We start from the raw sequence: 22,442 nt of genomic DNA on the forward strand, positions 1-22,442 counted from the left end.
ATGGAGCTTACTCCCAGGCAGGTGGGTACAGCCCTAGTCAAACTAAATGCAAACCTGAACAAAGGGCTCCGGCTCAGCTTGCACACTGGCAGAGAATGAGCAGTGCCGGCAAGGGGCCCATGCCCAAGTCCACCTTCTCAATGCTGGAGGCCAATTGGCAGCTGAGGGCAGGAATCCAGGAGGCACTGATGCTTCCCTGTCCGAGCTATATGCAATTCCTGGCCAGGCTCTAGCCCAGCACAATGCTGCTGCTCCTGAGCTATGAGTGGAGGGGTCTTCTTCTCTACTAAAGCAAGCAAGGAGGGGACTGCAGAGTCTCCTAATGGGTCATGGGGCCTAGCAGCTAACCAGTGGTAGATTTTCTGTTTCCTCCATTTGGTCTAATCCAAAAGCTCATTCAGACATATGGGGCCGTGTGGCGGGGGGGGGGGGGGGACGACAATCTGGTACAGCCCACTAGGGGCTGTATTACTTCAGAAGGCTGGCAGAATTGCATGTTTGAATTTTCCCCCTCGTGGATTACTCCTGGCACACATGAAGTGCCTTCGGAAGAAAGCTAGGCTGGAATCCTTCTTGCTGACGTGCTGGCTTTCGACACAAGCCTTCACATACACAGCTTGTATTCTGAACTGGTACAGTCCTGGGAGGACTGTGCCATATGCCTTTTCTGAATGTTTGAATTGGCTCTTCGAGTTGGGCTGTCATACCAGTGGATGGAAGATGCAGCAGTGTACAATCAGCAAGTTGGAAACCTGTAAACTCCAGCCACAGAACAACGGTCTCTCACAAATGATACACTAAAGCAGGGACTCTGGTCCTGCCAATTACAGTATAAGTGTTCCAGACTCAAGTACAATGTGCAAATGTTTTTTAAAGTCCTAAAATCATCAGACAATGTGATGGAGAAGCGTCTTTCCTGATCCCAAGATGGTCACACAGAATGGGTTAAGTTGTTGTTAAAGATGAGAGAATTTCGATTCTGAGGCTTTCACTCTGTTAGATGCTTCAGGAGAGTCCCAGATCAGGTGCTCTCTTGTACGCAGGATGGCTTCTCTATTGTGCGGGTGTTGCATGGACTTTCCAAAGACCATTTGACCTCTAGAACATCTACCCTCTTACCTCGCCAATCATGCCATTCCAGAAGCCATCTACTATCTTCCCATGTTTCCCATTTGTCACCAGGTAGAGATCGTAGGAGAACTTGACTGTCTTGGCTAGCTTCTTGAGGATATCAATGCAAAAGCCTTTGCAGCAGAGCTTGGTATACGGGTCCATAGGTTCATCCCCACTGAAAGAAGAATTTAAAAATTACACATAGATCAGGCTGATTAGTCCTTTGCATCCCGCTTTGCTACAGCACGCCAGGCAGAGGCATTCCACGACTACATAAGTACTGGGGCATTCTGAACCAAAGTCCTTGCATGTCTACTCAGGGCAACACTATAGATACTGGCACCACTACCCTCTTTGGAAGGGCTATAACCGAAAGGTCACTTGGATGTGGCAGCCTTGTATGCCCTACTGCAGTCTGCCAGTGCAGCTGTCTTCATAAAAGCACAATAACAGACAGCCAACGACAGATTAGCATGGCACTGAATAATGGAGCACATCCCAATGCTAGGATGCAATGTACTCTTGTAAATGAGGTGTATAACTTAATCAGTGGCAATAAAGGCTGATGTTCCCCACCTTTGTTATCTCATGAGCATCTCTTTGTGTGTGATGGCCATTACAGTAGACAGTTTTACACACATACGCAAATGCTCACACAGGCTCCAGCTGTCAACTTGTACTTTTTCTCCAATCACCCTTTAAGCCAGGGAGGGGCAGGCATCAGGCTTGCAGGATCAACTTTGTTTTTTTTACTAGATCCCTAAGATCCACCAGCTGGAAACAAATGAAAAACAGTGGCTTCGGTGGGCAGATACGTATACACTACGAATTTCAGAACAGGGTGCCTCTGAGCACATGCTCAGCCCTGGAATTTTTCATCAGTACCAGAGCCAAGCTCACAAATCCATTCACACAAAAATCCACTCCTGATTTCTTCCCCATGCATTCTTTTTCAGCAGCCTAATTTGAGGAAGAAACCTTCTTGATTGTTGCTATTGATAGATAATTGGCTGTCAGAAACCCTCCCAGAGATCTACCAGTAGATCCCAATCTACCTTCTGCTCAGCCCTACATTTGTGAGGTTCTGGAGCACAGAGTGAGAGGAGGGTGAGAGGAGGAGGAGGAGGAGGAGGAGGAGGAGGAAGGCAGAGTGATAGATGACAAAAGTAATTCCAGAAGGAACTTCAAGAGCCTCAAGCTACTGGGAGAAATGAAGCATATGGAGGAATGGAGAAGAGAGATGTCTCCTAGCTCAGGGGGGTGTTTCTACCAGAGATTCACTCTGAGCTGGCTGCATGTTGAGGTCGTTAGGGATACATGACGTCGTGCCCATCCAGCAGCCACCACAGAGCTTATCAGGGAAAAACCAGATTTCCTGAGACTGCTTAAAAGTCTGATTCTTTTCCTTAAGTTGGATTCTCCTTGGTATAGTTGCTGTGTGCCCCAACCCCCAAATTTACCTCGGGTCTGCTAGCCCTGCGCAGGGGTGTGCCTTTCACCGTGACCCTGGTCAAGGGATGTTTTCTGTGTGTTTCCCATCCCCGCACAAACCAGTTAGTTTCTCTTCAGAAGTAACTCCCATTGTGCCGAATGAGGCTTGCCCTCTGAATGCCAACATCAGAACTTATAGGAATGCCCCTCAATTGACATGGCACAGTTTAAAGCCCAATTCCTTAAGTGCAGTCAAGTGTGATCTCGAGGTTCTGATTCTTCTTTGTTTGGTTTAATAGAGATCTTGCAGGTTCAAATGGGGGCTGGTTTCCAACTTTGTGTTTACTGCTCTCTTTCCCACAACAAACCCATTAGTATCTCCTCAGAAGTAACTCCCCTTTTGGTTAATGAGGCTTTCCCTCTGAATGCCCACACCAGAACTTACAGAGATCCCCCTCAATTGACATGGCACAGTTTTAAGCCCAATTCCCTAACTGCGGTAAAGTGCTCTCTTGAGGCTCCGATTCTCCTTTGGTTTATTGCCTTAGGAAGTAAGTACTTTGACCCTTCGTTATAGAGATCCTGCAGGTGAAAATGGGGGCTGGTTTCCCTCTTTGTGTTCTCCCCTGCCCTTCTCAGCACAAGCATATGTGTGTCTACTCAGAAGTAATTCCCATTGTGCTCAATGAGGCTTGCTCCTCAAATGCAGGTGCATCTGGACTTTCAGAGGAAAGGAGAAAAAGGGGGAGGGGGGAGCATCTCTTATTGGCTGAGCAGCCCCTGCCAGTCAGATGACGTTCACTCCAACCCCCACCCCCACACCAGGAAGTATGCTCTGTGACGTGATTTTTACTGGTGTGGAGCACTCTCTTGTGGAGCCCTGCATGGACCAAAGTGCAGCAAACCCAATTCCGTTTTTAAAATCCAGTATTCCTCCATTCGCTTCTCCTTCCATTGTGGTGGAAACATGGCCCAGGAAAAATTGGGCAGAGAGGAGGTGGTGTGCCCACAGCAATACATGTAGTATCTTTCATTACCCAGTGACTTGTAGTCATTGTTAAACTCCTGGGCAAGGGACATTCTATCCTTACCGCCATGAGAGCTGCTAATAATGTCTGTGAAACTTTGTGCACCAAATAGGGGGATAGCAGTGGAATATCCAGCAGCAGGAGAGGTAATTCCAGCCAGAAACAGAGGACAAGGGCTTCCTGCTATTACAGGGAAAGCACTTCATACAACCCTGTTCAAAAAATGAGACTTGATTGAACAGCAAAACCAGGTGACAAGGGTCCCATCTACACCGGGCTTTTACTCCGGGGCGGGTGCGAGTTAAGGTCCCTCAGGATAGATGACACAATCACGACTTTGCAGCCATCCGTGGTTTTCGCCCGGAAAATGCGGAGTTCCAAGGAGTCGTTTTGCTGCGATGTCTTTCGTTTGCTATGGGTTTCCCCTGCTTGCGAGCCATCTGTCCCTTCCCCAAACTGACCTCGCATTTTGCAGTGGGCATGTTGTAGGTGTGCATAGTGCCTGCACCACTCTGTGACATCCCTTCACTCCCCCCATCCCTTCGCAGCTGTGTGGTTACGGAGGCACAGAGGGGCGTTTTCATCTGTTTAATAACACTTTCGCACATATTTGCAGCTTTGTATCTTTGGTTGCTTTTGGACTCAGTACCCAAGGGCTGGGGGCGGTCTTGGGGGAGGAACATCGCTCCAGCAACCATTTTGGAGCGATGGCTAGGCACGTAGTGCTCACGCATGTGAGTGCAAACCATTGAGAGAGTCTCAGGCTGGGGAACTGACAAACTGATGGTGCAGAAATGAAGAAGCACAAACACCCAATTTTTACCTAAACAGGGTCGAAAAGACACAGCAGAGCCCCTCAAATACAAAACAGCCACTGAAGTGTTGCACCCCGATGCTCACGGGACTGCACAGCTGCACATTTCAGTATAATGGCAAAAAAAGAGGGCATGGTGAGTCTGTTAGGGAAGTGCGCAGTACATCACGAGCGTATCGCAGGGCATGCTGACTCGAAGCTGCATTGCTATGCAGTTGCAACAGGGTGGGGGTCAAAGCGGTGCCATGTAGACGGGGCCAAGATGACATCTGAAGTCTCACTTTCTCTGAGCCATTTCACAAATCAGGGCCAGACACATGAGAGTGTTGACATTTCACCAGTTCATGCCATGCCAATCTCCCAGGGCCTCACTCTTGCCTCCCCTCTCTTCAAAAGGCTCATAGAAGTATTGCGGGGATGGTGAAGGAGGCGGTTGTTCCACCAGTGCTATGGCTACCACCACAGCTTACCCCAAACCTTTCTAAGATGATCTCCAATGGTGAATACAGATGACCATTTCACCACGTGGCACACTTGTTCAGCCAGTCATTTGATTAGCCCTGACTGATGACTGGTGGGTGGAGTCTGGCCACACTTCTGCACCAGGAGAAGCAAGCAGGGGAGAAGTGTCTCCTCATCACCTAGCAGGACAATGCAGCCTACCACCGGAGAGGACAACGCTCAGTGGCAGGACCCTTGGCGCTGCCTGCAGAAGGTCCCAGGTCCACTTCCTGGTTTCACCAGCTAAAACAGGGGTGGGCAGCATGCAGCCTGTGGGCTGCATGCACCTCCCCTGCACCCGATGTGACCTCTACCGCCCTGCTGTGCCACTGAATTCGATGGTGGCAACAAAAAAACCCAGCTCTGTGTTGTTGTTTTGGTAATGGCAGCTTTAGCACCATGGAGCACCAAAAAGGTCAAATTTTGCTTCAGATCATGCTAAATTTGACCTTTGTAGTGCACCGTAGTGGGTTGCCACTAAATTTTGGCAGCATAATGGCATGCTTTTTCAGGAGCCCTGTGGATTGTGCAGTACCCCCCAGAGTGCAATTTGTGCAGGATGTGTGTGTGTGTGTGTGCGTGTGCGAAAATGGCCCCTAGACCCACTGAAGTGGACCTCTCCTGAGCTAGATGATTGCAGGTAATAGACCAGTCTTCTCCATTCTGGTGCCCACCAGACGTTTGCACTACAACTCCCATAATCCTTGACCACTGGCTATGCTGCTTGGGGTTGATGGGAGTTGTAGTCCAGATTATCTGGAGGTCACCAGCTTGGGGGAGGCTGGGGCAGGACATTTTCTGTTAAAAAGCACTTCCATGCATGGTATGGCAAGTTAGAACATGGTAGAGTCATCTGCATTCACCCATGGACTCTTGCAGAGGTAGGAAGTCCCTTTTATGAAAGCACCTGTTGGACCCCCAGGGAAGAGAGGGAAGAGCCCTCCTAGGATGTTGAGGAAGACACCCTAGCAGGCCACAAAGCCTTTCACTGTGATTTGTATGGAGGACAATGCAGGCCTTTCTAATTAAAGCTCGTGTGATATCTGCTCCCTCCTCTTGCCCACTGAAATGCACTCTCGGAATCTCGGTTCCTATAAGTTCTGAACACCTCCTGCCAGTTTTCAACCTGCATTTATTTGGGGGAAGAACGGTGTCTTTGCCCAGCAGGCTGGCTGATGACACAACCTTGATTAGAGATCAGCAGAGGTCAGCCGCAGGCAGGTGATTGATAATGACGGCAGGCTTTTCAGGTTGGGTCCCAACAGGGTATGTGGCAAGCTGATTGCCGTGACCACCTTTCCAGCTCGTTGCCTCCAAGGAGCAGCCACAGCCTTGCATCTGAGGCCGGGTCACCATGCAGAGGCCGCCCTGGAAGTATGATTGATGGGCCCACTCACCAGGCGGCCTGCAGGGGACGCACTGTGTTTATAGAACTGGAAGTGTGGACTCTGCTCTGAGGCTCTTGCTGTATCAGGAGCGCTGAGCGCACACGCAAGCCAGAGAGATCCCCCAGAAAGCCTCCGCGCTGGAACAAGGCCCAGGCTGGTCTAGCATCACCCAGCTGACGGTGTCGGAATGGTGTTTTGTCCCTGACCAAGAAAACCCTGCTTCAAATTCCTCAATGTTTCAGAGCAGGCTTCCCCACCCTGGTGGCCACTGGATGATTTGGACTTCATTTCCCATCAGCTCCAGCCAGCATGGCCCATGGTCAGAATGATGGGAGTTGTAGTCCCAAACGTCTGGTGGGTACTAGGTGGGGGAAGGCTGTTTTAGAAGCAGCAGCCTTTTCTGCCAGGATCCTTGCTCATCTAGGGTTGCCAACATTTTCTTCAGATGGGGCTGCTCTCCCTTTGACAGCTGTAAGAGAAGCAGGAACTCAGCAAGCAAAGGTTTTGCCAGCATGCAGATGCTGCGATAGGAAAAGCTTCGCTCAACTGAATTTCCTCCTGCCTTGGAGCTGTTAAAGGCACAGAGACTTGGCCAGGAAAAAGGAAAGCAGAGATGCTGGGGTGATCCCTAACGTTCCACTAGCCAGAAATGGTTTGCTGAAACTAACTGCCATCTTTCTCAGTGCACACATTTCCCCTACTAAATCTTTCAGAAGTGAAAAACTGAGATCTCCATTGAGTGATAATCATTTCCATCAATCACGGTGACTCCCACTTCTCGTGTCACTCTGGGAAGTGAGCAAACGGCATTTCAGGCTAACGGCAACCATTCCTCCAGCCGTGACCTAGCATGCATCATGTCTGTGGAATGCTTATGCAAATGCAATTAATTGCGTGATATAAATTATGTCGATTAGATTCATTTTTCCCAACTCCTGATGTGCTTCAGTTGGGACTCTTGTGGCTGAAGACATTTCTCTGGGGCCGAGCCTATGGCAGAGTCTTATTTTCTCTGTGGTAGAGGCAGGTATGAGGAAGTGCATCTTATCAGAGGCTCAGTGCCCAGAAGGATGGAAAGAAATGTAATACAAAAAGAAGACTCACTACAGCAGCCTTCCCCAATTTGGTGCCCTCCAGACATGTTGGACTGCAACTCCTATCGTTGCCAGTCAGCATGTCCATTGGTCATGCTAGTCGGGGATGATGGGAACTGTAGTCCGGAGGGCACCGGGTTGGGGAAGACTGCACTACAGCTTCCTCCCTGCTTCACAACCGAATGGAAAGCCATTAATCTCACCAGCGAAATGGACTCAGGGTCCCACAGCGACAGCAATTTGCATCACCCACTCCTCCTCCCCTTTCCCCCCAGCAACATGCAGCAGACTAGAAGGGAACAGGGCTCTGAAAGGAAGGGCACAGCCTCTCCCCATTTCAGATGTTTACACAGAGTTAAAAGGATCATTTCCGTGGTTAGGGGGCACTTGTGTTACGTTCCCGCCCCATGGAGGAGGTAGAGGTTTTCAGCAACAGCAGTAGATGGGCAGGGAGAAAGACTGACAGCTGAGCCAGCATTCAATTAGGATATGCACGTCTGCCTGTTCAGTGGTGAGGCTGCACTTGTTCCACAGCTGAGGAGCCCAGTGTGAATCCTCTTTTAATTTTGTTACATCAGTCTTCACCCAAAGTTACAGAAATACTATGCAAGACTAGAAACCTTGATTGGCTTGACGTAGAAAAAAATGCCTTTTGGTATACTGCATGCTGAGAGTCAGGTAGGAAAGAGAATGGTGGCTGATTAACTTACTGGATGATTAACTTACCCTTGACTCAGTGCTGCACCAAATACTGACCAAAGCTTATGTCATGTGCCTTGTTTACACCCAAGACGGGAAGGTCATGGCAGAGAGGTCAGACTAAATACGATCCCTGGGGAAGAAAACAGCAACCCACCCCAGTATTCTTGCCATGAAAACTAAATGGATCAGTACAACCAGAGATATATTGGTATACCATCGGAAGATGGGACTCCCAGGTTGGAAGATGGTCAAAATGCTACTGGGGAGGAACAGAGGATAAGTTCAACTAGCCCCAGATGTGATGACGCAGCTAGCTCAAAGCCGAAAGGACAGCTAGTGGCCGACGGTGCTGGTGGTGAACGACGAATCCGATGTTCTAAAGATCAACACACCACAGGAACCTGGAATGTAAGATCTATGAGCCAGGGCAAAATGGATGTGGTTATTGGAGAGATGTCAAGATTAAATATAGACATTTTGGGTGTCAGTGAACTGAAATGGACTGGAATGGGCCACTTCACATCAAATGACCACCAGATCTACTACTGTGGACAAGAGGACCACAGAAGAAATGGAGTAGCCTTCATAATTAATAATAAAGTGGCTAAAGCAGTGCTTGGATACAATCCAAAAAACGACAGAATGATCTCAATTCGAATTCAGGGTAAGCCATTTAACATCACAGTGATCCAAATATACGCCCCAACCACAGATGCTGAAGAAGCAGAAGTAGATCAGTTCTATGAGGATCTGCAGCACCTACTGGATAGTATGCCAAAAAAAGATGTTATTTTCATTACAGGAGACTGGAATGCTAAGGTGGGTAGTCAAACGACACCTGGAATTACACGCAAGCATGGTCTGGGGGAACAAAATGAAGCAGGACATAGGCTGATAGAATTTTGCCAAGACAACTCACTGTGCATAACAAACACTCTCTTCCAACAACCTAAGAGATGACTTTATATATGGACTTCACCAGACGGTCGACACCGAAATCAGATTGACTACATCCTTTGTAGCCAAAGGTGGTGGACATCTATGCAGTTGGTAAAAACAAGACCTGGAGCTGATTGTAGTTCAGATCACGAACTTCTTATTGCACAATTGAGAATCAGACTAAAGGGAATAGGAAAGACCCACATATCAGTTAGATACGAGCTCACTAATATTCCTCATGAATATGCAGTGGAGGTGAAGAATAGATTTAAAGGACTAGATTTAGTAGATAGGGTCCTGGAAGAACTATGGACAGAAGTTCGCAACATTGTTCAGGAGGCGGCAACAAAAAACATCCCAAAGAAAAAGAAAACCAAGAAGGCAAGATGGCTGTCTGCTGAGATGCTGGAAGCAGCCCAAGAAAGAAGGAAAGCAAAAGGCAACAGTGATAGGGGGAGATATGCCCAATTAAATGCAAAATTCCAGAGTTTAGCCAGAAGATATAAGGAATTATTTTTAAACAAGCAATGCATGGAAGTGGAAGAAGATAATAGAATAGGAAGGACAAGAGACCTCTTCCAGAAAATTAGAAATATCGGAGGTAAATTCCAGGCAAAAATGGGTATGATCAAAAACAAAGATGGCAAGGACCTAGCAGAAGCTGAAGAGATCAAGAAAAGGCGGCAAGAACATATGGAAGATCTGTATAGGAAGGATAATAATATCGGGGATAGATTTGACGGTGTGGTCAGTGAGCTAGAGCCAGACATCCTGAACAGTGAGGTTGAATGGGCCTTAAGAAGCATTGCTACTAACAAGGCAGCAGGAGATGATGGTATCCCAGCTGAACTGTTTAAAATCTTGCAAGATGATGCTGTCAAGGTGATGCATGCCATATGCCAGCAAATTTGGAAAACACAAGAATGGCCAACAGATTGGAAAAAATCAACTTATATCCCCATACCAAAAAAGGGAAGCACCAAGGAATGTTCAAACTATCGAACAGTGGCACTTATTTCACATGCCAGTAAGGTAATGCTCAAGATCTTACAAGGTAGACTCCAGCAATTCATGGAACGAGAATTGCCAGATGTACAAGCTGGGTTTAGAAAAGGCAGAGGAACTAGAGACCAAATTGCCAATATCCGCTGGATAATGGAGAAAGCCAGGGAGTTTCAGAAAAACATCTATTTCTGTTTTATTGACTATGCTAAAGCCTTTGACTGTGTAGATCATAACAAATTGTGGCAAGTGCTTGGTGGTATGGGGATACACCAAGTCATCTTGTCTGCCTCCTGAGGAATCTGTATAACGACCAAGTAGCGAAGGTAAGAACAGACCACGGAACAACGGACTGGTTTAAGATTGGGAAAGGAGTATGACAGGGCTGTATACTCTCACCCTACCTATTCAACCTGTACACAGAACACATCATGCGACGTGCTGGGCTTGATGAATCCAAGGATGGAGTTAAAATCGCTGGAAGAAACGTGCAGATGATACCACTTTTATGGTTGAAAGCGAGGAGGAGCTGAGGAACCTCATGACAAAGGTGAAAGAAGAAAGTGCAAAAGCTGGGTTGCAGTTAAACCTCAAAAAAACCAAGGTTATGGCAACTAGCTTGATTGATAACTGGCAAATAGAAGGAGAAAACGTGGAGGCAGTGACAGACTTTGTCTTTCTAGGCGCAAAGATTACTGCAGATGCTGACTGCAGCCAGGAAATCAGAAGACGTTTACTTCTTGGGAGGACAGCAATGACAAATCTTGATAGAATAGTGAAGAGCAGAGACATCACACTGACAACAAAGGTCTGCATAGTTAAAGCAATGGTATTCCCTGCAGTAACCTATGGCTGCGAGAGCTGGACCATAAGGAAGGCTGAGTGAAGGAAGATAGATGCTTTTGAGCTGTGGTGCTGGAGGAAAATTCTGAGAGTGCCTTGGACTGAAAGAAGATCAAACCAGTCCATACTCCAGGAAATAAAGCCAGACTGCTCACTTGAGGGAATGATATTAAAGGCAAAACTGAAGTACTTTGGCCACATAATGAGAAGACAGGATACCCTGGAGAAGATGCTGATGCTAGGGAAAGTGGAAGGCAAAAGGAAGAGGGGCTGACCAAGGGCAAGATGGATGGATGATATTCTGGAGGTGACGGACTCGACCTTGGGGGAGCTGGGGGTGGCGATGGCCGACAGGAAGCTCTGGCGTGAGCTGGTCCATGAAGTCATGAAGAGTCAGAAGCGACTGAACGAATAAACAACAACAATAAATACCAAAGTTGCCTACTGTTCTGGGTCCAGTCCCGAGGGGCCACGGTGGCAACTCTTGACTGCACTACACCGTGGTGTTCTGGTAATAAACATCCGCTGAAACAAAAGTTGGTGTCTGTTCTCTGGCCGAGCCCGGCAGAAGGGTAAAATTCTGCAACAGGCTTAAAGCAGGGATGTGGAAGCCATGGGCAAAATTCAGTTTCAGAAAAGCTCTTGGAGGATGGGGGGTACATTCCAGTGGTGGGTGGGGCCAAAGGCAAAAGGGGCAGGGCCAAAATACCAGCACATTTTAGCTTGAAGCTCCTACTGCCAGAAACTAAGCCTTAGGAGGAACATTTCAACCTTTCAGAATGGGGGGAAAACTATGCAAAAGCGAGGAAACCACCAACCTATCAGTGGTGGGGAAAAGGGTATGTGGCCATCTGGGGAACCCCAGAAGGCCAAATTGGGACCCTGGGTGGACTGGATTTGGCCCCCAAGCCTGAGGTTCAACACCCCTGGCTTGAGACCTACTTCCAAGTCTAGTCAGGATGCAATCCTGACATTGCTTGAGCCAGTAGACATGCAGTTAAGGTATTGTAAGTGCAAGTATCCAGCCCAAGTACTGCTGTGAACAGCCCTGAAGGACTCAATGGCACTTGTAGTTTCCCCCTCAGCAGTGGGCCTGCCACTGAGGGAGACACCATCCTTCATGTGGCAGATGACTGCTGCAGAAAATTGATTGATTGATTGATTGATTGATTGCATTTATACCCCGCCTTTTTTCCTCTTGCAAGGAACCCCAGGCAGCTTACATTATCCTCCTTCTCTCCATTTTATCCTCATAACAACAATCCTGTGAGGGGCTGGGCTGAGAGTCTGTGACTGGCCCAAAGTCACCCAGTGAGCTTCCATGGCCGAGTGGGGATTAGAACCCGGATCTCCCAGCTCCTAGTCCAACACTCTTGCCACTACACCACACTGGCTCTACACCACTTGCCACTACACCACACTGGAAATGCTCCTTTAACCACAAGAATTGGGTCTGCCACATACGGGACAGAACCACCCTCAGTCCCAGTTCCGCTGTTATTAAACCCGCTGTAGTGTTAACCCTTGATCTCCCTCAGTGAATTCTCCAAAGATGTAGCCAATATTAATCCTATTCAGAGTAGACCCATTGAAATGAATTAGACTTAGGTTAGTCATGACTAACTTCAGTCCTATTTATTTCAATGGGTCTACTCTAAGTGGGACTAACATTGGCTACTATCCCTGGATTCTGCATCTATCCCTCTTAGAACACAGAGTTGAAGCTAGGCACTATCTGCTTTGTTTCATCATTCTCCTTTTAAAAGAAGGTAAACAAAGGCAGCCTACAAGGTGAGCACTTTGTTTATCAGCTATACAATAAAATGTATAAGGGTTTGCTGGGGAGGTGTCCAGCGTGAAAAAAAAGGTAGTGGGAAGTTGGTGCTCACTCACCCCCATCAGTAAACCAACCTGAAATGTGAAGGAAGTTATGGGCCTGTGCTAAGTTTGCTCCAGAACCGCCTTCCACTATCCTTTAACCCCCCCTCCCTTTTGCCTTCCCTCTCATTTACCTTTCCGTGGTGTTGGTCTGCTTCCTGCAGGGGACGGTATTGCGGACGCACACGCCTGTGGTTGGGTCTGTCTTCTCCACAATGACAAAGGGCCTTTCCTCAAGGGTGGCTACTGTGAGGTGGCGATTGTCTGCCATGGGCTGCAGGAACGATCCATAGCGTGGCCACACCGGGTACTTCATGTGGATGATCCCTTTCTCCCATTTCCCTACCTGTGCAGGAACAGAGAGGGAGGGACACTGTTTGAATCATGTAAAAGGATGCCCTCAGCTCTTTTACATCCAGGCTGCACAGTGCGCCCTCTTCTGATGTATATAATAATCAACAGGACATGCTTACCAAATGCTTGAGTCCACGGTGGGGAAGGTAAAGCCATAGGGAAGTAAAGCCAAATCTCTTTCTTGCTTTACAGCTTACAGCAGGGGTCCCTAACCTTTTTGGTCCATGGGCACATTTGGGAATTTGAGAAACTTCTGAGGGCACCATCACAAAATGGATCCCACAGACAATGTGGCTAGTCTCATAATGGCTGCCATGGAGAGGAGGTTAGTAAAAAGTAAGCTAAAGAGGTGTGGGGGGTGGGGTCAGGGGAGAGGCTGGGAGGGAGGAGGAAATAGCAAGGTAAAGAAATGGGGAGAGAAATAACAAAGCTAGAGGCTGGGAGGGAGGAAGGCAAAAGGGGTAGAGAAAGAGCAAGGCTAGAGGCTAAGATGGGGAGAAACAGTGAGCTAAACAGATGGGGGTGGACAGAAATAGTAATGCTAGAAAGGGAAAGAAAGAAGACTGCCCTAACATTTCCCAAGGTTTTTATTTAAAAACATTTTTTTTTTGAAGAGAAGAGATTTTTGGGTGCCTTTGGAGGTGCCCACGGGTGCTGCATTGGGGACCTCGGTGTAGAGGAAACCGTCACCATGGAATGGTCCCAGAAGGCTACAGGAAAACAATGCAGACCCTGGGGCACTGGGGCTGCTGGCAACCTTTCCCCTATTCAGAGAAAAACACCTACAGCCTCGCGGTAGTCATAACCTGGAACGATTTGCCAAATGATCTGATGGTAGCGATAGGCTCATGGGCAAGTTGAGGCAGTTCACATTCTATCTGTGTTGTCTGGACACAGAAGACAGATGGTTTATTTCTGCCCCCCTGGTTGAACAGAGAACATTTTTGGACCCGCACTCCTGCTACAAGAGACTTTGGGAGAGAACATTGAGTTCAGAAATAGATTTCACAACATTAGCTTCTAATGTGCTGGATTTTGAAATGCCCTAGCAGAAATTGGTTAGGTGTCATATTTGTTTACAGAGACTGAACATAAACTGCACATAACCCCAGGCAAAAGGAATTTGGATTTAAAATGGAGCAATGTGTGGAGAGATTTTCTTTTGTCCTGTAACATTTGCCCAGCTCCATTAACTAGGTGAAACACAAACTGGCCTACTGTTAACCCCAGGTCTGCTGCTCCCCCATCTGCTATCTCATTTCTATCCCTGTGATTTAGACATCGTAGCCAACAGCTGAGTAATGCACTCCCCAGAAAGCTTCAGGGCTATTATTTGAATTGCTTCCCTGGAGAAACCAAACCCTATTCCTTGTCACATGCATGAGAAAAGAGATACCTGTGACACAGATTAAAATGACCACTCCACAAACAAGGAAACATTCTACTCTTTTATCATTCTTTAACCATCCTGCTTGTGAGTACTATGGAAACCAATACAGGGGTGTGCGTAATGAGCAACAGCCAAGGCTGTTGTTTTGCTACATTAGTGTAGCAAAAGAGAAAAGGGATATTGGGGAGCAGTGGTGTTGTATGCTATAGAATGCCTGAAATGAAACTAGAGTGTTCTGGATTTTTAAAAAATCCACTGTACTGGTATTTTACTGAAATTACATGTTTTATGAGATTTTCTTTTTACGGAGAAGTATTTTTAGATACTATGACAACAAAAAATGTGTAATGAACTGATCAAAATGTGGTCCAGGTAGAAGAAGAAACAATATTAGGCATGTTGCCAAGACCTGTATTTCCAGGCTCACTATGAGCTTCAGGGGCTCAGAAAACTCACCTCAAATACAAGATCAACATTCTCTCTCTCTCTCTCTCTCTCTCTCTCACACACACACACACACACACACACACACGCTTCATCTCCAGCTTGGATTTTAATAATAGCTGGAGAAAAATAAAAACCAATTAGTGGAGATAAAACTCACAGCTAAAATGCCTGGGAGAATAAAAAGGCCTTCACCTGGTGCTCAGACAACATCAAGGTAGACTCCAGGTGAGCCTTCTTCGGGAGAGTATTCCATAATGAGTGCACCACCACCAAGAAGGCCTTTACTTTGGTTGCTAGCCACTCTAGCTGTGATGGTGGGGGGACCCAAAGTAGGACTTCCAAAGATGACCTCAATATACAGTATACAAAGATAATTTCTCTTATAATACTCGAACCTGGGGCCAACAAATGAAACTGAGTGGTGGGAGATTCAAGACAGATAAAAGGAAGTACTCCTTCATACAGCGCATAAACTATGGAATTTTGAACACAAGCTGTAGTGATGCTGCCATTTTAACAACTGAAGACTGTCATATCATAAAGGGAAAGTGTCAATGGAAAACATGTAGACAAACAGCAGCGCTTACTTAATTGACACCACTGATAACATTTATCTCCTTCATGGTATTTATGGTTATCTTTGAAACAGAATGGAAAACTTAACTAGAAATATTTAATAACACAGAGATTTATTAGATACGGTAATTTCACATGCACACACGAATAGCCATCACAAGCAACTGACTGTTTTTCTCCCTGAGTTTTTGCCACTTGTGAAGACAAGAAAAAAATTATTCTGGAAATGGTTATATGTCTAACAATGGGGGTAGGTGGGGGAAGAGTAATATACACTTCAACAGTAGTATTTAGTTGCTTGAATGGACTCTAATACCACTGAGATATAATATAGCTAGGTGTATGGCACAGCCCGACTGCCTCCATCTTCTGGAACATTCTGACACAACTGGGCCACGGGGCCTGTCCAAGACATTTTACTGCTCAGGTGGAGCAGCAAATGGTGCCTCTTCCTCCCCTGCCCCCGAAGTCAAGTTGCATAGTACCCAAGACCAATCAAGGTATTTTGGCATCTGAGGCAGAAAACCCGACAACCACCTCTCCCCCTCCCTGGCAGTAAAAATACAACAGTAATAAAGTTACTAAAAATTTGCTGCCCTTTCATGACACTCAGAATCAGTTGCCTGAGGTGGCTGGCTCATTCCATCTAATGGTAGGCCCAGCCCTGAGAAACATTGGGTTAGACAAAGTATAAGGCTTGGACACAAGATATGATATACTGGCATGTGGAATTAACATTCAAGGCTTATGGCAGAATATGTAATCACCTAAGTACAAAACATCTGCCATTTGCCCTATCTTCCTCAGAGCTGGGGCATTTTGGGAAGGCCCCAATCATATGCCTGGGGATTGACACTGGATATTAGTGGTGTTAGAGTGTACTCTCAATCAGAGTTCATCCCACAAAGTGTCTTTCCCCCATTTTGTTTTCAATGTGTGAAGAATACAGTTGATTGCCAAGCCTTCAGATTTGTCCACAAGATCTTTGAGAACCTCATCTCTGATACATAACTCGCTTAGGCCAATTTGCCTTCATATCATTCGTCCAATTTTATTTTTAATTCAATTCCATGTGAGTGAAAGAAAATGACAAGGTAATGTTGCACAAACAAGGACATCTCAGTGCACTCATCCAACTGAGTTATGTGCCCTGTAGCATGTGATACATTACCAAGGCAGTGCAAATTAAATAAATTAGTTGTATAACACTGAATAAATGAATCCAAAATTTCATTTCATGGTGCTTCAATTTGTTTATGAAATGAAGTGAAATTGCCATGCAGATTTGAAGAAGGCTTCATATTGAGCTTTGAATCATTCAGTTAAGCCATCACCTCGATGGCAGAAGCAAGAAAGACAGCCAAGCACAAATGGAAAAGACAACAGGAAGTGGCAGTTGGGGACTTCCATCATGTAATTCTTTGGTTTAAAGCTAAATGCTTTCCCTCCTTCAGTTTCTACCTCCAACTTCTTCCCTCATCGCTCCAATATGGGTATTAGTAGTCTGGAGCTTGAACTGTAAAGAGTCCCATCTACAGAATGAGGCAGATGTATTCAGGACCACTCCTACCATTGTACAGAGTGAGGCAGATGTATTCAGGACCACTCCTACCATTGTACAGAGTGAGGCAGTCACCTCAGGTGGCAGATACTGAGGGGCTGGGGGGAGATGCAGAGCAGTGAGAAGGTGTTGGAGGACAGAGCTGTTTTGTAACACAGCCTTCCCTGTGCCCTTCAAACTAGCCTGCTGCCCTCGGTTGCATTGGAGATACTGTCCCATCACCACTGTTGAAGTAAGATACAACTGCCAGTTTAGTTCATGTATGTGGAATGGGGTAATTTATCCTTTGCCTCAGGCAGCAAAATGTCCCAAGCCAGCCCTGGATGTATTCCAGAGCAGCTATGCCCGCACTCACAAACAAGATGACGAAAACAAAGAAAAGGGAGCTCTCACCATCTCCCAGAGCCGATGTCGGTTCAGTGAAATCACCACCATGGTGGGTCTCACCAAGTAGCCACCTTCGTTGAAGGAGAAGTCCCTGTGTTCCCATGTCACATTGAGCAAATGCCTATTGAGAGTAAATGAAAATGCTTTGAAATTGCTAGAAGGAAAGTGGTGAGCGTTCCACTCCCCATTTCCTCAGTATAATACACTCAGTTCTCTTTCCTTTGACAGAGAATGTTCTCCCTCCTTCCCTCTCCCATGTTGTCTTTGCAACAACTTTCAGACTTCATCATTTTCGGAATAAGACTGTTAGTGTGTATTTTAGACAAAGGACCACTGCACCTTGCTACCAGCTAAGACCACAGTTTTCCCCAAGCGATGGGAGTGCTAAACAGAAAATGGAGGAAAGGATTTCAAAGGGTTAAACAGGAGAGGTACCACCCAGCAAGTGTATGGTTGTGGGCAGGGTATTTATCAGTTACAATTGGGATTTGCCCTTTCCCCAGTAAGCTCAGGGCAGCATACATGGAGTTTTCCCACTGTAATCCTCACAGTACCCCTGTGAGGTAGGTTAGGCTAAAAAAGGGTGAGTTGCCCCAAGTCACTCAACAACCATCATGGCCAAGCAGGGATTTGAACCCAACAGTCCATCTAGTGCACTGCACTGGCTCTCATGGGCACTGTAATATCTTTTTATGCACCATAGTTGTGCTGATCCTAGTAGCCAATTTGGACTATCAGCAAACTGCACAAAGACTGGCACATTCTCCATGTGGATTTTGATGGGGATGCCCAACCAAAGCAGCACATTTCGATCTGCCCCTTCAACAGACATTTTGCCATGCTTTGTGAATTCTGCAGATTTCATTCTTTTCTTGGTTGTTGTCTGTATTAGATTATAAGCATACTTGAGTGGAACCAGTTTTCTTCAATACAGCAACCCCTAGTTTTTTAGGTTTTCAACAAAGAAGGCTCAGGACGGACAGACATCAGTAGGAGACCCACAAGTGATGTCAGTGTGTTCTGAGCAGTAGTGTAGTGGCACATTCAGAAGTGCAGGGTCCCTTCGTGACAGTCACAGCCACGCCCCCTCACAGCCACACCCCCTTCTATGATTGTACAGCCTTGTAAGATATGCAGCCTTCAACCGTTTCCACAAACAGTGCAGCTGAGAGTAAGGCAATGGTTTTTCAATTCAATGCCTGAGAAAAAAATTCAGGGGTGTTAATCTTTTTCACCCACCCACCCACTTACTCACTCACAAACATTTTAGGTTTTCAAAATCTGATCCTCCATGGAAGCTTCACCCTCTCAACTCAGCCCTCATGGAGAGTACCCTTCTCATTTAAACAGCCTCCTTGCACACTCCATCTCCCCCCTCCCCCTCCAACAGGACACTCCATCTCCCCCTCCACACCCAGCTGGATTGAAACACACACACACACAGAGTGGTGTAGTCGTAAATCTGGAAATGCAAGAGCTCACTGTGACAGTCTCCAAGTGCAGTCCAAAACTTTCAGGCAGCTGTGTCGATCCATATCAACAAACCAGTTCTAGGAATTTTCATCTCCACTAGGAGCATGTCTTTGGTAAAGCGAATAGGTCTTAACTGCCCATTCCAGACCAAGTCATCCCAAATACTTTGCATTCCAACATGGAACAATATATTGTTGCTTGGAAAATTCATTCCCCCCACAGCTACAGTGAGGATCACAGCTAAGCTCAGAGGGAACGGAATTCTGAGGGGGGTGGCAGATGACATCAGAGTCCCTGCTAATGAAAAAGTGCTGGGGCTGCATCCCTGCGAGCCCTGCCTCCACTACACCACTGGTTCTGAGTTCACTTTTTAACATGTGGGCATCTGTAGCATTGTAGCACATTGAAAGTCGCAATGCTAGTGCAAGTTGTCTGGCTGCTCTGTCACCGTCTCCTCCTCTCCTTGGGGAATGGAGCTCCCTAAAGCCACACACTGACCAAAGACAGAGGGGGGTTGGGCAGGGTGTGGCTATGGCATGGTTTCTTAACTGCAGCACAAGTAGCAATGGACAAATCTGTCTGTTGCGATTTCTACCATTTTCAGACTTTTTGAAGCACAAGCTCGCTCTGTCCTGGTTCCAAATCAGGTTGCCATTTTTGGTTAAAAAAAAAGGCCACATGAAAATTCACATGCATTTCTGTATGCATCTCTCTGAATATATACATATTTGTGCAAATATTTCCTTACTATACATATTTTAATGCATTTCTTGATTAGAGAATTGCTTCACAACATTCGCAGAAGTACAAAAACGGGAGGATAATTGCATCCCAGTTTGTGCATTGCTTTGGGAAGTGCAAATCAGGTTGGTTCACATTAAAATGAATTCCTCCCCATCCCTAAGCAGGAGGCGGTGGCACTGGCACCGGCAGTAGCGGAAGCAAGGGACCAGACACGTCAACTGCCACCTTGCATGTTTCCTACTACCACTCCTGCCTCCCTTCACTTGCCACCATCTCCCTCTCGGCTGCTTGGAAATAAAGTGTCCCACAGCCGCCTCCTCCTCCCATCTCAAGCAAGCGGCTGTGGGGTACCTCATTTCCCAGGAGGAAGAATGAATGTGGCAGTGACAGAGCAACCAGCCAAATGGCTGTAACGTACCAACTTTCAATCTGCTGCTAAGTTATGGCACACATACATTAAAATGTCAGCTCAAAGCACATCTGCAGTGCTTCACGTCTCCTTTTGAAATACATCTGTCTTGGCCTTAATAAATACAATTGTATTACGAATAAAGACTGGTGTATGTGTTAAAGTTCTGATAGAAAAGATACTAAGGGAGGAATCCTATGGGGATTGCCATAAGCCTCCGAACTCGGAGGCGTGCAGCTATCCAACGCAGAGCAGGAGAAGCAGCAGAGGCAATCTTTGCCTCCACATTCCCCCTCTCTGCATTTCACCTAGACAGGCATTTTTGCCCTTCTAGCTGAGGCATCGAGGAAGGGGAGGGAAGGAGGCTGAGGAGGCCAGAGGGTTCCTCATACGGCGGCCTCCCCAGTCCCCTCCCCTGGGAACGCTGCCTTTACCTTCCCTCCAAGGTCACCTTCGTGACCTTGGAGAGGCAGCCAGCACAGTTCTCTCTGTGCCAGCTTTGAGGAGGAGGGAAGCTTGGACTCCTGGGTCCGAGGTCAGAGCACTGACTCCGACCTCGGATCCAGGAATCCGAACTATCCTGTGGCCCCCAGATGCTGTCTAGGGGCCATAGAATTGCTCTCGAAGATGTTCTGCAATTAAACGATAAATTGCACCCCACACACACACTCACACAAAAGACAGGGAACTACTTTTCACATGGTAACAACAACAAGAATAGTATATCCATTAGCTATTAAAGGCAACCAAGGATTTCTCCTATAAAAAATAAAATATGGGAATATTTTTAAATGGCAAAATCAAAGATCACCAGCTACATACAAGTTGAAGAAAAATAGGTAATCTCAAGATGTGCGTAGGAAAACATAGGATTTCATATATATATATATATATATATATATATATGAAATAAAGGACTTTTGCAACAATAATTTGTTATTCTGAGGTACAATGTTTTGTTTATTATGAATGTACTGAAATAGTTGTAATTCTTTTAAATACTGAGGCAACCTGAAATGCAACAAAGCTCCCAAGGAAACGTAACACACTGAAGATACAATGAAAGGTGCAATGACACAAGAAAAGCCGGAGGGATCCATCTAATACGTTTAGGGTGCAGTCCTATGGTCCCTGGGAGGGAGTCCCAGGGTGCTTAGGATGGTGTCTCTCTCAGTCCACAGAGAAAGAAGTCCATGGGGGCACAGAGGCAGATCCTCCTAGGGATGTGTGAACTGGCAACACTTGAGCTTGACAAAGTTCTCCGAATTCCATCTTGAAACTCATTCCGACTCAAGCCTGTATTGTGAGCTTTGTTTGTTTTCCTTTTTGCATGAAAATCCATGTGTATTTTCGTGCATATTTGCTCAAGCGTATGTGCCCATTGGGCACATCTTTGAAATGTACTTATTCTTCTCCCATGGTTTAAAGCGTATTTGTGTGCATTTTTCAAAGGTATGCAATTTTCATGCACATTTTTCGAATGTACGCATTTTGACAAATGCTGGGGGGGGGGGCTGCAAATCACACTGCAAGCTCGGAATTCTACAGATTTCAAGCACAGATTCCATCCGAGTCCTTGTTCTGACCGGAAGGTGCAAAATTCTTATATATCCCTAGATCGACCTTCACAAGGCTTCACCTTGTGGTGAGGAAATCTCTGCTTCCTTTGCTGCTCCACCACCGCTTCTCACAGGTGTTCACATTGCAATAATGGCAAAAGGAGACATTCCAGAGCATGCTGAAGGTGATCTGGAAGGTTTTGGATCCATCAGCCCCAAAGCCCCCAGTACCCCAGTGCGTGTGTAGGGTGGGGTGTGGGAGTACAGCAGCCCTGGAGCTGGCACACTTGTTTCCCCTCCAGTTGTCCACACATACCTTCTATCCTGCCGGTGTGAGCCCAGAAGGGCTTGGGAGTTGGAGGTTCCTCTGCTATGGATTGTTCCCCCTGGCCCCCATAGGCCCGCTCTGCACACTGTTGAAATGACCTCATTTCGAACATTTGTGGACCTTCAAGCCCCTTTTCCAGATTCCATTGCCTGAGCTTATTTCCAGCACACTGGGATGATATGAGCAAGAAACTGTAGTTTCTGTAGGCCAAAATATACATTACACTAACTTTCCCCTGTCTTTTTAAGTAGCTGTTAGAGGCTGTAATCAGGGGCAGAAGAAGGGCCGGTAGGGAGGGTATGCTTAACCCTTCCCCTAGCAGCTATTTCCCCCTCTCAAAATGACACACACATACCATGATACTTTTCTGACAGGGGCAAGAGACACCAGGACCTGTATCATTCCCTCTATGAGGAGGGGAGGGAAAGTATTTCAGGCAGGCAATTTTGAGAGGAAAAATGTCTGGCAGGGAAGGGATTAA

The 22,442-nt window shown here is 46.6% G+C and overlaps 1 protein-coding gene across 1 annotated transcript in view; it reads right to left on the reverse strand.

The window, feature by feature from the left end:
• Nucleotides 1-22,442, reverse strand: part of GRIN2C (glutamate ionotropic receptor NMDA type subunit 2C) — an 84,311-nt gene that overhangs the window by 35,250 nt on the left and 26,619 nt on the right. The window contains exons 4-6 of the mRNA XM_084838015.1: nucleotides 17,455-17,569; nucleotides 12,868-13,079; nucleotides 1,120-1,288 (exon numbers count right to left, since the gene is read on the reverse strand). Coding sequence (XP_084694141.1) covers nucleotides 1,120-1,288; nucleotides 12,868-13,079; nucleotides 17,455-17,569 — 496 coding nt within the window. The remainder of the gene's footprint in view (nucleotides 1-1,119; nucleotides 1,289-12,867; nucleotides 13,080-17,454; nucleotides 17,570-22,442) is intronic.

Source organism: Heloderma suspectum, chromosome 2, assembly GCF_057233095.1.
Source record: "Heloderma suspectum isolate Gila_16-S chromosome 2, 16-S_ref, whole genome shotgun sequence".
Classification (NCBI taxonomy): Eukaryota; Metazoa; Chordata; class Lepidosauria; order Squamata; family Helodermatidae; genus Heloderma; species Heloderma suspectum.